At 35.0% G+C, this 14,976-nt stretch overlaps 1 protein-coding gene across 5 annotated transcripts in view; it reads right to left on the reverse strand.

Moving 5' to 3' along the window:
• The window catches only part of RAP1GDS1 (Rap1 GTPase-GDP dissociation stimulator 1), a 150,980-nt gene that overhangs the window by 18,828 nt on the left and 117,176 nt on the right, over positions 1 to 14,976 (reverse strand). For all 5 annotated transcript variants that reach the window (XM_082633983.1, XM_082633982.1, XM_082633985.1 and 2 more), the window contains 5 exons: positions 14,178 to 14,303; positions 4,054 to 4,197; positions 3,074 to 3,205; positions 1,741 to 1,875; positions 250 to 375 (listed from right to left, as the gene is read on the reverse strand). In XM_082633983.1, the coding sequence (XP_082490109.1) occupies positions 250 to 375; positions 1,741 to 1,875; positions 3,074 to 3,205; positions 4,054 to 4,197; positions 14,178 to 14,303 (663 nt within the window). The remainder of the gene's footprint in view (positions 1 to 249; positions 376 to 1,740; positions 1,876 to 3,073; positions 3,206 to 4,053; positions 4,198 to 14,177; positions 14,304 to 14,976) is intronic.

Raw genomic sequence — 14,976 nt, forward strand, 5'->3', positions numbered from 1 at the left:
ATAAATCAACCTAAAATCAGATTATATGTACTACTAAAGAGAAATGCAATATAATTTCCATTTAAAGTCAATTATAACAAGGATGGAAATAAATGAATGGGGTTCCAAAACCAATCTCTTTTTGCCTTTTATTTGCTATTTATCTTTATGATTACATAATTCTGAAAGCTAAAAACAGGTCCTTTTTCCACTAGGGGCACATTAAGACTATTATACCAAAAATGCACCTTGAGAAAGCATTTCTCTTACCTTGTGCATCTATTAACATTCTTAATGTTCCCAGGAGTTTGAACTGAACTGGGGGCATTTCAGATTTAAGAAATTTCAAAACTGCCTCTGTGACGCCAGCTGATAACATCTTTGCTTTATTTATAACTAGAGAGAGAAAAAAAAAGACTGGTTAAAATGATGTTAGCATTTTTGATGATAATCATTCAATTCAATATACATTTTTTGAGTGTCTTATTATCTTAAGGTCCCATGTTATATTTTTCTACTTAAAAACAACATTGTTACTTTTCTGTTAATTTTAAGAATGGGACTGGGAATGGGAGGGCTAGGGGATAAGTATCCTATTTGTCTATAGGAACACAACATACAAAATCACACTTACTTGCTTTTAAAACCTAATCATAAACTAATAATTTGTAAAGGAAATCTGACAATGTTGACTTCTTATTTATGAAAAGCACAATTCCTCAACTTTAATAAATGTTTCTTTTTACCTCTGTCCTTGACCCAACTGTTAATATAGATATTATAGACATTAATAAACAATATTAATCTGTTACATGAGCCAAATTGATTTTATATAGATTGCATTTTCATATAGTTATACTATTTTAGCTAATCAGAAATTTACCTTTAGAAAGTAAAATAAAAGGATAGTTTCAACTATATCCTGTATTAGTTCCCATGATAATGTGATTTCAAAAGCCTTGTAATCCAAAAAGGCACATTAAGGCTATTTAAAAAAATTGTGCGTCTGCTCGTAGGGAAAAAAAAATTCTTAAAAGTCATTCTTTAAGGGATTCTGTTAATTGATACCATTATCTTACCTCAGCTGAAGATGCTTAAAAAATCTTAACTATACAATATGATGAAAATCTAGGAGTTCACAAAAAGTAACAGAATATTTGAATAATCTGAAAAAGGAAGATTATGCTTGTATAGTCTCAGAAAACTTCTTTAACATATTATCTCCATTTATTAGTAAGAAAAATGTAAGCAATCTGAAGACTATTTTTCTTTTCTTGGTCAGGGCAGGTCCACAAATCACAAATATCTTCCCCAAACGACAGATCTTTATCTCTTACACAGTTGGCTCCCATTCTTTTTTTTTAAATTAATTTTTATTGGAGTATAGTTGATTTACAATGTTGTGTTAGTTTCTGCTTACAGAAAAGTGAATCAGTTGTACATATACATATATCTACTCTCTTTTAGATTCTTTTCCCATATAGGTCAGTACAGAATATTGAGTAGAGTTCCCTGTGCTGTACAGTAGGCACTATTGCTTTTTGAGCTATTGACCTTGGCTTTGATGTTGTTTCAGAGCAGTTTCTATGACTGAAACCACGAATTTCATTTAAATAATAGATTAAAATATTGGACTGCACTGAGAACGAGATAAAAGCATTTGAGCTAATAAAAAGGCTACTGATACAACTGTCTCAAAGCACCCCATCTCATAGATGACTTTTAGAATAAATCTCATTGGCTCCCATTCTTAAGTCTTACCTGGAATGGCTAGGTTTCTGAGGGCACTTAGTGCCGCGTGCTGCACAGTTACGTTTCCATCTTCTACATGTCTGTCCAGTAAATCCATAAGTTTTTCTACAATTCCATTGTCTACCATATGGATACAATTTCCATCTAAATAACAACAAAAAACATTTTTTTCCCTCTTTACAAATATTTATAAAGGTTTTGTAAAACTGATGCCTGCCCATTATCTACATTAGGGAAAATGGATCTATAGGAAAATAAAATGAATTCCATCTCCTTCTTACATCAGATTTACAGATTTTTTTGTTTGTTTACTGACTGAGAAGTCTGATTATAAGATTCTTAAAATAGATAAAAATTTAAAAACTGGCCAAAATTTTAAAAACTGGCCAAAAAAGTCTCTAGCTGAATTCCTGATAATATATCAGAAGATGAGTAAGTAGAAACAACATGCTTAAAATGTCCTCCAACAGTTTCCATTTATAGTGAAGTATGCCAGCGTTCTGCGAACATTACAGTGACAGTACTCTACATTTTGTCATCATGGCTGATATTTAAATTATACTTTAAAGACAGAATTTCTGAAACATTTATAAAGCAGAGAGAATATTATAATGAACTACTATTTACCCCCCATTAGCTTCAATAATTATCAATATTTTGCCAGTCTTAATTTCACCATTAAGGAGTTAATGATGGTCCCCAAAAAAGAAGGAAGGAAAAGTGGAATAAGTCATCTATTATAACATGCTATAACAACAGTTAATACTCAATTAAAATCAAATTAAAAACAAAAATAACTCATATTTCCTAGACACAGTATAAGTTTCTAGAGGGAATAGCAGAAGTGTCAGATTTCAGAAATATACATGGAGGTCTGGTGCCTCTGAAATATTATTTAAGTAAATATTCTATCCTAAACCAGAGGATTACCCATGCTTAGATTTTATAGGCATAACACTATAAATGAGGCACAATAATGAATACTCAGATTATTAAATCCAAAATAAAATCACCAGGCAAAAGAGTATATCCTCCCAGATCAGAAGTTTATTAGAATGGGACTCAAGTTTATTCATCTCTGAAGTACACAGTACTCAAAAGAAAGACTGCATAATCACTGTTCATGACCTTTAAACTATTAGAACTTAGTTGAGTTGCATAAAATATGTAATTTGTTGGGAAAGTCAATATTAGTATTTCAGATTTCTGAAAAATTAAGGTAGTATTACACACAGATACTGCACATGCTTCTGAACTGTTTTAGGTTTAGTATACGTTATGGCAAAGCAAAATTTAAAAATACAGAAGGTCTGATTTAATAAGGATGAACTCATATGCTTACCATTTCTGGCAAAATTTGCAATTGCCAATGCTCCAGCAAGTTGTAGTTGGTGGTTATTTGATGGAATCCAAGACAGTACCCTTTGAAACACATTACCTTTTCCTCCTTCAAATAATTTCTGCATGGATTCATCTAGAGGTAAATGCAACAGGTAAGAGGAAAATACTTAGAAGTAACAGATCCCTATTCTTAACTGAATACCCAATTGGGAAATCACATATTGATACTTTACAATCTATAATTCACAAAGGGAAAAGTAATGACTCTATTTCTTAAATAAATTTATATATATATTTATTTATTTATTTTTGGCTGCGTTGGGTCTTCGTTGCTGCGCGCGGGCTTTCTCTAGTTGTGGTGAGTGGGGACTACTCTTTGTTGCAGTGCGCGGGCTTCTCATTGCGGTGCCTTCTTGTTGCGGAGCACAGGCTCTAGGCGCACAGGCTTCAGTAGCTGTGGCACGTGGGCTCGGTAGTTGTGGCTCACAGGCTGCAGAGTGCAGGCTCAGTAGTTGTGGCTCACGGGCTTAGTTGCTCCGCAGCATGTGGGATCTTCCCGGACCAGGGCTCGAACCCGTGTCCCCTGCATTGGCAGGCAGATTCTTAACCAGTGCACCACCAGGGAAGTCCCAGTAATGACTCTTTTTCTAATAACCCTTTAGCAGAGACTGGACAAAAGGGCTTAGAATTTTTCTAGTCTAAGTCCCAAGTAGCCATCTCGCTTTTAGTCCTTTGGTGCCACAGCTGTCTCTTCTATATGACAGCTCTTTAAATACTGGAAGATAGTAAAGGTTCCCCTTTTCCAGGTTCATTATCTCTAGTTCTCTTCATGATGTATTTAAGGTTTCAAAATCATCACATCAACAGGATTAAATGTGACAGGAAAATGAGAAAATGCCTAATATAGTATTTATAAAAGAGATGATAAATTTTTAAATATCTGACAGTCATGTTCTTTCGTTGGTATAAATTACAACTCACCTCCAAGAAGTAATAAAACCATTAGATCTGAAGCGGTTTTGAGCTCAGCAATATCCTCCTCTTTGTCACTATCCACTTTCTGCTGAACAATCTCTAGTAGACATTCTACCAGGCCTGCTTCAACCAGCTGTAGCTTAATAGCATCTAAAGAATAATGTGAACAAAATAAGCAAAATTTGAGATGAAATAGGAATTCTGGTATAAGCAATTTAATGTAAAGAATTATAAAAAACAAAAAAAGTGCATGATTTAGATAACACACCTCTGAAGATTTGAGTTTCAAAAGGGAGTATCTGACAGTGCAGCTTAAATACACAAAAGCTTTATTTAATTTCTATTTGATATGATGTCACTTTTCACAATGTCTGGCAGCAACTAAACAAATTGATTCTCAGCTCTGAAGGTAAGTAATATCATTCTACTGTTATTCTAGATATTATGCTCACATTTAAAAGGCAATACTATAAAATATTGCACACTGTTTAAAATAAAACACACATAACTGTTAAAGCTAAAACACATTCACTAATGGAGTTTGAATACAAAGATACTAAAAACAGGTATTAGTAAATTTTAAAGTATATCACAAGTATGTACATTTGGATTCATATTTGTATAGATGTTATTTTTCTAGGGCAGTTAATTAATTTGTAACTTTCTGAACTTGAAAGTCATGTTTTTAAAAAGCGTTTCAGGTGTTCATTAATTTGAAGCTTTCTTGGGTGATGGGTACATGGTGGTTCATTATACTACAATCTCTCTACATCTGAATAGGTTGTTTTTTTTTTTTTTTTGCAGTACACGGGCCTCTCACTGTTGTGGCCTCTCCCGTTGTGGAGTGCAGGCTCCGGATGCGCAAGCTCAGTGGCCATGGCTCATGGGCCCAGCCGCTCCGCGGCATGTGGGATCTTCCCAGACTGGGTCACGAACCCGTGTCCCCTGCATCGGCAGGCGGACTCTCAACCACTGCGCCACCAGGGAAGCCCGTTTTTTTTTTTTAAAATAAATTTATTTATTTATTTATTTTTGGCTGCATTGGGTCTTCCTTGCTGTGAGCAGGCTTTCTCTAGTTGTGGTGAGCGGGACCCACTCTTCGTTGTGGTGCGCGGGCTTCTCATTGCGGTAGCTTCTCTTGCTGCGGAGCACGGGTTCTAGGCACGCGGGCTTCAGTAGTTGTGGCATGTAGGCTCAGTAGTTGTGGGTCGTGGGCTCTAGAGCGCTGGCTCAGTAGTTGTGGCACACGGGCTTAGTTGCTCCGCAGCATGTGGGATCTTCCCAGACCAGGGCTCGAACCCGTGTCCCTTGCATTGGCAGGCGGATCCCTAACCACTGCACCACCAGGGAAGCCCCTGAATAGATTTTTAAGTTTTCACAATAAAAGTTGAAAGAAACAAATAACTTTCAAGTTTTCTGATAGATAACTAACAAACTAAGGAATTTTAGAGACAGAATTTACGTACCAATTATATTTTAAAAAATTATCTTCATAGCAAACTCTGTGAGCCTATCAAATCGATATTGTTTGCACCACTAATATCTTAAATATTCTTTCATTATAGAACTTACTTCGTTGAAGATTTTATATTTGCATCCATATCTGTCTCCCCCAATATACCTCATTCATCTTTGTGTTTTAACCTAAATTGGCCTTCTTAAATATTTTGGGTATATTTGATACTGCTTAAGATAAATGCTGATCAACTGACCTCAGAAATACATTTGCTACACATAACTTTTTTAATTTAAATTTTATTTTCTAGTTGGATTTTATTTTAGTCTTCAGTTTCCCTAAGCTGTATATGCACATATCTACAGCAATGGCAGTTCAAGTTTTTTATTTGCAAGAAACTGTTTTTTATTTGGAAAGACTGTTTTCATACTTAAGACTTGTTCTTTCAGACAATTTTAATGTGTAAAAATTTGGCTTTTTTCTATCACTAGGATCGCTGATATTCTTTAGCATATTATTTCAGAATACACAGAATATTCAACCTGTAATAGTTTTTTAAAAGGTATACTTGCACTGTGCCATGCTGAAAGTAGGGCGTTTCCTTGGTTACAGAATGACAGAAGTAGAAATGTGTGGCGACTAGAATTGAAAGCCACAATGAAAAAGCCTTAAAAATACAAAAAACCTTGAATTATACAAATCCCAGTTTAAATGTTGGAATCACTCTCCTTTGCATACAAGGAAAACCAAGGATGATATGCTAAGGCTAGTCCAGAAACAAGTTTTCCAAAGTAGCATTCAACCCACAGCACAGTTATAAAACACAAGTGAAGACAGTGGAGGACAAAATAAGAGATAAAAACACTGTTATTTTGAAATATTGCAAGGAAGGGTACAGGTCATTCTCCGGCATAAAGTTGACTGAAGGTCACAATGAAAACTTCCTATTTGGCCAAACCACCAAATGAGAGGAAAAATAAATTTCTTCCTAAAGAATAAGATCTAAGGCATTCAGAAGATTTAAAATGTGTCAGGATTAAAGTTTACAAATCTTTCCTCTCAACAGTTTAACTGTAATCACATGTATATGTGGGAGGCTTAAATTGCCTTATTAAAAAGGATTAATGAGCCATTCTGCCAAAGCAGACAGCCCAGCACACACTGATCAAATACCATTCTGCCCAAGGACATCTATCTTTATCACCACTGTTTGCATATATACGTACATATATGTACATACATGTATCATATATATGTACAGGTATATCTGTATAAATGAATATTTGAAAATCTTTTCTAAGTGGTGAAAAAAAGCCCACAAATGCTGCAGAGTGCATAAAATATATGTTACTCTTAATCAATTATTATTACTAAGTATATAGCTGTGTAACTATCACCTAGATCAAGAAATTCATTGCTGGGCTTCCCTGGTGGCGCAGTGGTTGAGGGTCTGCCTGCCAGTGCGGGGGACACGGGTTCGTGCCCCGGTCCGGGAGGATCCCACATGCCGTGGAGCGGCTGGGCCTGTGAGCCATGGCCGCCGAGCCTGCACGTCCGGAGCCTGTGCTCCGCAATAGGAGAGGCCACAACAGTGAGAGGCCGGCGTACCGCAAAAAAAAAAAAACAAACAAAAAAGAAATTCATTGCCAACAACCCTGGAAGCCCCTCTGTGCTTTACTTTTTTCTATCACATATCCCTCCCTTTCAAATCACCACCCTTTTTAAGGTAATCACATCCATACTTTTATAGTTTCACAAATAATCATTCCTAAAAACTATAGTTAATTTTAGCTTTTTTGTAACTTCATATAAATGGAATCGTAAAATACGTATTTTTCAGTGTTGGATTTTTCCTTTTAATATGTTTATAAGATTCATCTACACTATTGGTTATAGCTGTCTTCATTCTTTCATAACTGTGTATTTTTCCATAATATGGATATACCATAATTTATTTATTCTACTGTTAATGGATATGAGTTGTTTCCATTTATTCATTATTATAAATAATGCTGTTATGAACATTCTTGTAATGGCTCCTGGTGCACATGTACCCATTTCTGGGTATACACCTAACAGCAGAATTGTTGGCTCACAGGGAAGGCATATCTCCAACTCAGTAGATACTGTTCTCCAAATTGTACCAATTTACACTCCCATCAGCACTTAATGAGTTTCCACTGTTCCACATCTTCATCGACACTTGGTATTATCACTTTCCGGTGAGTACACAGTGGTATTTTATTGTGGTTTTATTTTGCAGTCCCTGATTTTTAATGAGTTGAGCATATTTTCATGTGTTTATCAGCCACTTGGATTTTATCTTTTGCCTTCTTAAATTGTTTGCACACTTTCCCACTAGGTTTTCTACATTTTTCTTAATGATTTGAGGGAGTTTTTCTATATATTGTACACATCAGCCCTCTGTTGGTTACATATGTTGTAAATAAATTCTCATCTACTGTCATGCTTTTCACTCTTAATGGTGTCCTTTGAGGAATAAAAGTTTTTACTTTTAAAATAACAAAATTTATCAAAGTTTCCTTTATAGTTACAGCTTTTTGTGACTTAAGAAAACTTTCTGTACTCCAAGGCTGTGATGGTATTATCCTATCTCATATTTTAAGATAAAGTTTCTTGTTTCAACTTTTACATTCAGGTCAATAATCTATCTGAAATGAAATTTAAAAAATAGTATTGGGACTTCCCTGGTGGTGCAGTGGTTAAGAATCCACATGCCAATGCAGGGGACACGGGTTCAATCCCTGGTCCAGGAGGATCCCACATGCCACTGAGCAACTAAGCCCGTGTGCCACAACTACTGAGTCTGTGCTCTAGAGCCCATGAGCCAAAACTACTGAGCCTGTGCACCTAGAGTCCATGCTCCACAACAAGAGAAGCCACCGCAATGAGAAGCCCACACACCACAATGAAGAGTAGCCCCCACTCGTTACAACTAGAGAAAACCCACGCGCAGCAATGAAGACCCAACGCAGCCAAAAATAAATAAAAATTTTTAAAAATTTAAAAAATAATAATAGTATTAAGTGGGATTGTATGAGTGTCTCCAACGGTATTTTTTTCCATTCCCAGCACTGTTTATTAAAAAGATTGTCCTTTCCATATAGTTTTGCAGTGACACCTGTTTTTCTTAGTAAAATAAACATCTACTAATGCATCCATTTGTTTATGGGCTATCCTGTTCCACTGGTCTTCTTGTCCATCTTTGAACCAATACCACATCGTCTTTTAAATACTACAGTTTTATCAGAATGAAGTTTTATTATTGTTATGCAATAAAATCAGTTCTTCTACCTTAGTCTCTTTCACAGTATCTTGGCTATTCTTAGTCTTTGGGATTTTGATGAGAACTGCCATAAGTCTTCAGATCAGTATGGTAAGATACAAGATCATTACAAAATCGAGGTTTCCAATCTATGAAAGTGATATAGCTTTGCACTTATTTAGATTTTAATTTCTCTTGATGACTTTCTACAGTTTTCTTACACATCTTTTTTTTTTTCAAATTTCATTTGATGGTATTTCCAAGATGACAATAAAAAGTAACAATTCTAGGGCCTCCCTGGTGGCGCAGTGGTTGAGAGTCCGCCTGCCGATGCAGGGGATACGGGTTCGTGCCCCGGTCTGGGAGGATCCCATATGCCGCGGAGCGGCTGGGCCCGTGAGCCATGGCCGCTGGGCCTGCGCATCCGGAGCCTGTGCTCCGCAATGGGAGAGGCCACAACAGTGAGAGGCCCGCATACCGCAAAAAGAAAAAAAAAAAAAAAAAAAAAAAAAGTAACAATTCTAACTATTTATTGCTTAAACAGGAAAAGTTTTTTAAAAAGAATAACACCAAAATTGTATCTGTTAAAAGACTGTCATTGTCTCATACAGTCCCACCCTCTTCTTGAAATTGCAACACCACCTCTAGATTTCACAAAAAGAGAAATCCAAAATGTGGTATCTTCATAAAGAAATGGCACACAGATCTATGTGTTTTACCCAATGGCTTCAACAGTTTCTTTGTCTGGGTCAGTATTGGTTTCTGCAGAATTGGAATGCTGTCTGGGATAATGACTATGGGTCATCTCTCCATTTGTAAGTTTAATCAAATGAAACACTTGCTTTTCGAACAACTAGCAAAGAAGAAATGAACAATGAAATCCAGTATTTGCTGGATATGAGGGTTGTTGACAACTAAGAATAAATAGAATAAATAATTAAAGTGAAGTAGGCTTATATAACAGAATGTTATGCATAACTCTTAAAACACATTGTTGAGCAACAAGTTAAGAATACAAGGAAACATAGAAAAATGTCACTTGTGTAAATTATAAAGATACATTCATGAAACGATATCATACAATTTCATATAAGCATACACAAACACACCTATTGCATGCATTAAAGTCGAATCCTCTGGTAAATGGTGTGCCTGAGGAAGACAGTGGTGGGGAAGGGCTAAGGAAGAAGGCTACAAGGAGAGAGACCTTGTTTAGATTACACATCTTTTATTAGTCCATTCTTAAGTATTCCTTTTTTTTTTTGCCACGCCACACTGCTTGCAGGATCTTAGTTCCGTGACTAAGGGTCAAACCCAGGTCCCTGGCAGTGGAAGCACGGAGTTCTAACCACTGGACCACCAGGCAATTCCCTTAAATATTTCATTTTTTATACTATAGTAAACAGTGTATTTTTTAAAATGTATTTTCTGTTTTTGCTGGTATGTAAAAATACAATGCTTTGGGTTTTTAGATGTTTTTCTTTGTCTTGCCTGGCAACCCAACCAAATTCTAATTTTAAAAATCTATATTCTTTTGTATTTTTGATATACATAATCATATATATGAATAATGATAGTTTATTTATTTCTTTCCTGTATCTTTTTTTTCTTTCTTTTTTACCCTACAGCACTGGATAGTTCCTACAATACAATAAGAAATAAAAATGGAGATGACCTTTCTTATTCCCAATCTTAAAAGGAAATGATTTTTGTTATACCACTCAGTATGATGCTTTCTATAGGCTTCTGGTTATATATTCTTTTCATTCTCTTCTAGTGATGGTTTGCAAAGAGTTTTTAAAAATCATGGAAGGATGGTTAATCTTATAAAATGTTTTTTCTGAATGACAAGATCATATGATTTTCCCCTTTATTAAGTTTTAATGTGATGAATTATATTGATTGCATTTGGAATACTAAACTACTTTATATTTCCAGAATAAATCCAATTTGGTATGATGATTAATTTTTAAATATATTATTGGATTTTGTTTGCTAAAAGTTTATGGGAATTTTGGATCTATGTTCATGGTGAGACTGGCCTTTAATTTTTATTCTTGTTTTGTCTTTGTTGGTATTTTATTAGCTTCACAAAATATATTGGTGAGTATATCTGCTTTTCCTATTCTGGAAAAAATTTAAGATAAGATTACTCAGCTTTTCTGTTCTGTATCACCCATACTTGAAAATGTATTGGCATCAAATTTTCATAACATTCTCTGAATATCTGTAAGATCTGTAGTGAGATCTCTGTTTTCTTGATTTTGGTTATTTGTGCTTTCTCTCTCTTTTTTTCCTGATTAATCCTACTAGGGATTTACCAGTTTTATGATGTCTTTTCAGACTCAACATAGGCAAGTATATGCTTATATTGCATTACATATATTCTATTTTATTAATTTCAGTTCCTGTATTTCCTTCCTTCTACTGTAATTTCTTTGGGTTTCATTTATGTTTTCCCTCTCTCAATTCCTGAGATTAATACTGAGCTCACTGATGTTAGCTTTTTCCTATTATATTCATTTAAAGTGAAAAAAAAAACCCTCTAAGTATGGCTTTACCTGAAACACACAAGATTTGAGATAGTGTTCTCATTTTCATTATTAGAAAAATGTTCTAATTTTCTTCGTGATTCTTCTTTGACCTCCGAGGTATCTGAAGTGTATTTCTTAATATCTAAATAAATGGGGATTTCCTAGTTATCTTTTTATTATTAGTTACTATTGTAATTCACTTAGATCAGAGAACATACTCTAAGATTGCAATCCTTTGATATTTTTTCCATAAGTATACATGTTTTAAATGTTTCATATGTACTTGAAAAGAAAGGGCTCTGAAGCAGGGTGCAGTGTTCCAAAATATGTCCATTAAATCAATTTTCTTAATCATGTTGCCCACGTTTTCTATATTCCTATTTTTTAATCTGTTTGTTCTATAATGATTTTTGTGGATATTTAGGGTGCCTCATAGTTCGGAATATTTTTGCTTCATATCTTTTGACATAATGTACATTTTTATAGCTTCCAAGAATTGGACCTTTTATCATGATAAAGTCACCTTCTTTATCTCTACCAAGTCTTTTAATATTAAAGTCTATTTTATCTGATATTAATATGACTACCTCAGCCTTTTTTAGGTTTGAATGGTAAATTTTTTCCAATTTTTTAAATCTCAACCTTTTAAATCTCCTCATACTTAAGAAGCACTGCTTGTTTAAAAAAAAAGCTGGTTTTTTAAAATTCAGTTAACGATTAGTCTTTTAACTAAAGCATTCAGGCCACATACATTTAATGTAATTAATGAAATACTGTGTCATAAATCTAGCATATTTTTTCTGCCCTATTTTTACCCCCTCTTCCATGTTCCCTTTTCTCTCTGCTCTTCTGTTAATTAGGATTAATGGGGTATTAAAACAAAAAAAATCTTTCCATAAATCCTTCCATTAGTTTGGTAGTTACACATTGGTTTTAAAAATTATTTTAGTTCACCTTAAAATTTGAAATCACTTATTCACCAGAATCTAATAGTACTTTCCTCCTTGTAGTACAAGGGTCCTGGGACTCTTTAACTACTTTTACCTCCCTCCAGATTATATACACTCATTCTGTGGTGTATTTTAGATTATACATATGTACATTTTAAACTTCACAGTGAATTATTTTTATTATTTTATATATTCAATGTTCATGAGTTTACACACATATTTACTGGGGTTTTTTTTGCTTCCTTCTCCTCCCTTGTACCTATAACCTTCCTTCTGGAGTCTGTTTCCTTTTGTTTTTGGAATCATTTTCCTTTTTTCTAACAAACATCCTTTATAATTTCCTTTAGTAAGGGTATATTGGTGGTGAACTTTCACAGTTTCTAACCTGAAAATATCTTCATTTTGCTTTCAGTTTTGATGGGTATTTTCATTGGGTTTAGAATTTTAGATTGAATTTATTTTCTTTTGGCACACAGAAGATGTTTGTTATCTGGCTTTCATTGCTACTGTCGAGAAGTTAGCTGTGAAACTTTTGCCTCTTTTAAGGTAATCTATTTTTTTTCCTGGCTACTTTTAAAACTTCTGTCATTTTTTTTTTGCAATTTCAATATGATGTATCGAAATGTGTATTTCTTTTTATCATGTTTTAAATTCATTGGGCTTCTTGAATCTTTGATATCTTTCATAATTTCTGGTAAGGGTTCTGACAAAATTTCTTCAAACTTCTGCCCTCCCATCTGCCCTCCTTCTGGGACTCCAAAAAATGTATATGAGACCCTCTCACTTTATACTCTGTACCTCTTATTCTCTCTTATGTATATTGGTTCTTTTATTTCTCTATATTTCATTCTGGATTTTCTTCCAATCTATCTTCCAGTTCACTGGTTCTCTAGTTCAACTATATTTAATCTGCTGTTAAACTCATCTATTAGGTTCTTAATTTTTTTTTTTTTTGCGGTACACGGGCCTCTCACTGTTGTGGCCTCTCCCATTGCGGAGCACAGGCTCCGGACGCGCAGGCTCAGCGGCCATGGCTCACGGGCCTAGCCGCTCCGTGGCATGTGGGATCTTCCTGGACTGGGGCATGAACCCGTGTCCCCTGCATCGGCAGGCGGACTCTCAACCACTGCACCACCAGGGAAGCCCTATTAGGTTCTTAATTTTGGTTGTATTTTTCAATTCAGGAATTTCCAATTGTTTCTTTTTCAAATCTGCTATTCATTCCACTTTTTATAGTTTCTAGTTTCCTTCCAAAAATTTTAAGCTTGTTTTTAACTCTGAACATAATAAGCATACCTGTTTTGAGTCAATGTCTAATAATTCCAGTATCTGGAGATTTGCTGCTGTTGCCTGTTCTTTGTGCTGATTCTTGCTTACAATGTCTTGTCTCCTCATGTGTCTGGTCCTCTTTGATTGTGTGCTAGACACTGTATTTGAAAAATTATTTATATGGGATGGTTTGCTTACTCTGGTTCCCTCTTATTCCTAGAGTGTATCCTTTAAGATTTTTTGCTCAAAGACAGGAATAGTTTACCAGTGTTCACACTGTTGGTGGGCCTGGTACTCCAACTTTTATGACCTTTTTGCCCTGCAAGGGTACATAAGTGGAGTTCAGCCTATTAGCTGCCTTGTCCAGATTGGCATAAGCATGTATAAGCTACAGAACCATCTTTGCCAAGATTATAAAATCAAAGAAACCTGGAAAGTAGCTTTGGCCAATGTAGATATAGTTATGCAGTAGATAATGTAGCTGAAGTTAGAGATACCCAAAATAAAACTTATCATTAATAAATCATTAATTAAAAAAAGAATTTTGAGTTAAATAGCTGGCAATTAAATAATATTAGAAAAAACTGGAAAAAGCCTACATGATCAAAAATCAAGAGATACATTTATTTTCTCACCGTTTTCTGCCAATGGAGCAAGAACCTCAAACACCATTTCCCTCTTATCATGGTCTATTTGTTTCTTGAAGAGTTTTACCAGCTCTTCAGCAATGTTTGTACTGGCAAACTGTTCTTTACTTGACTCTGCAAAAAACAAGAGGAAAATTTAGAGTAAGCAAGCAAAATTAAGCCCAGAAATTGTTTTCTATTACCTTCAATATTTGGTCATTTTTTACCATTACTGATAAGTACAAACACTCTTCAAATACAGGAACAATCAAAACCATTTTTTAAAATGCCCCTGAAGAGGAAAAACATCTAAGTCTTTAAATAAAATGTTCTGGCCCAATTTTATTCAAGGCTATAAAATAAATGTTCACTAGCATAACATATAGGTAATCATAGCAACAGTAAAATTACTGTTATAAATTCATAGTTTCAAGGCTTTCAGTCAAAGAAGAAAAATTACTCATAACAGACTGCATTTTACATGGCTGAATTAAAGGTGACTTGTCTTTACACCAATACAGTGGTATACTTTTGCATTCTTCTCGACATGCCTTTCTAATTTATTTATTTTTAAAATTTATTTTATTTTTGGCTGCGTTGGTGGTTCTTCCTTGCTGCGTGCGGCTTTCTCTAGTTGCGGCGAGAGGGGGCTACTCTTTGTTACGGTGCGCGGGCTTCTCACTGCAGTGTCTTCTCTTGTTGCAGAGCAGGGGCTCTAGGTGCGCAGGCTTCACTAGCTGTGGCACGTGGGCTCAACAGTTGTGGCTTGTGGGCTCCAGAGTGCAGGCTCAGTAGTTGTGGCGCCCAG

The sequence above is a fragment of the Mesoplodon mirus genome (assembly GCF_964341445.2).
Source record: "Mesoplodon mirus genome assembly, chromosome: 2".
In the NCBI taxonomy this organism is placed as follows: Eukaryota; Metazoa; Chordata; class Mammalia; order Artiodactyla; family Ziphiidae; genus Mesoplodon; species Mesoplodon mirus.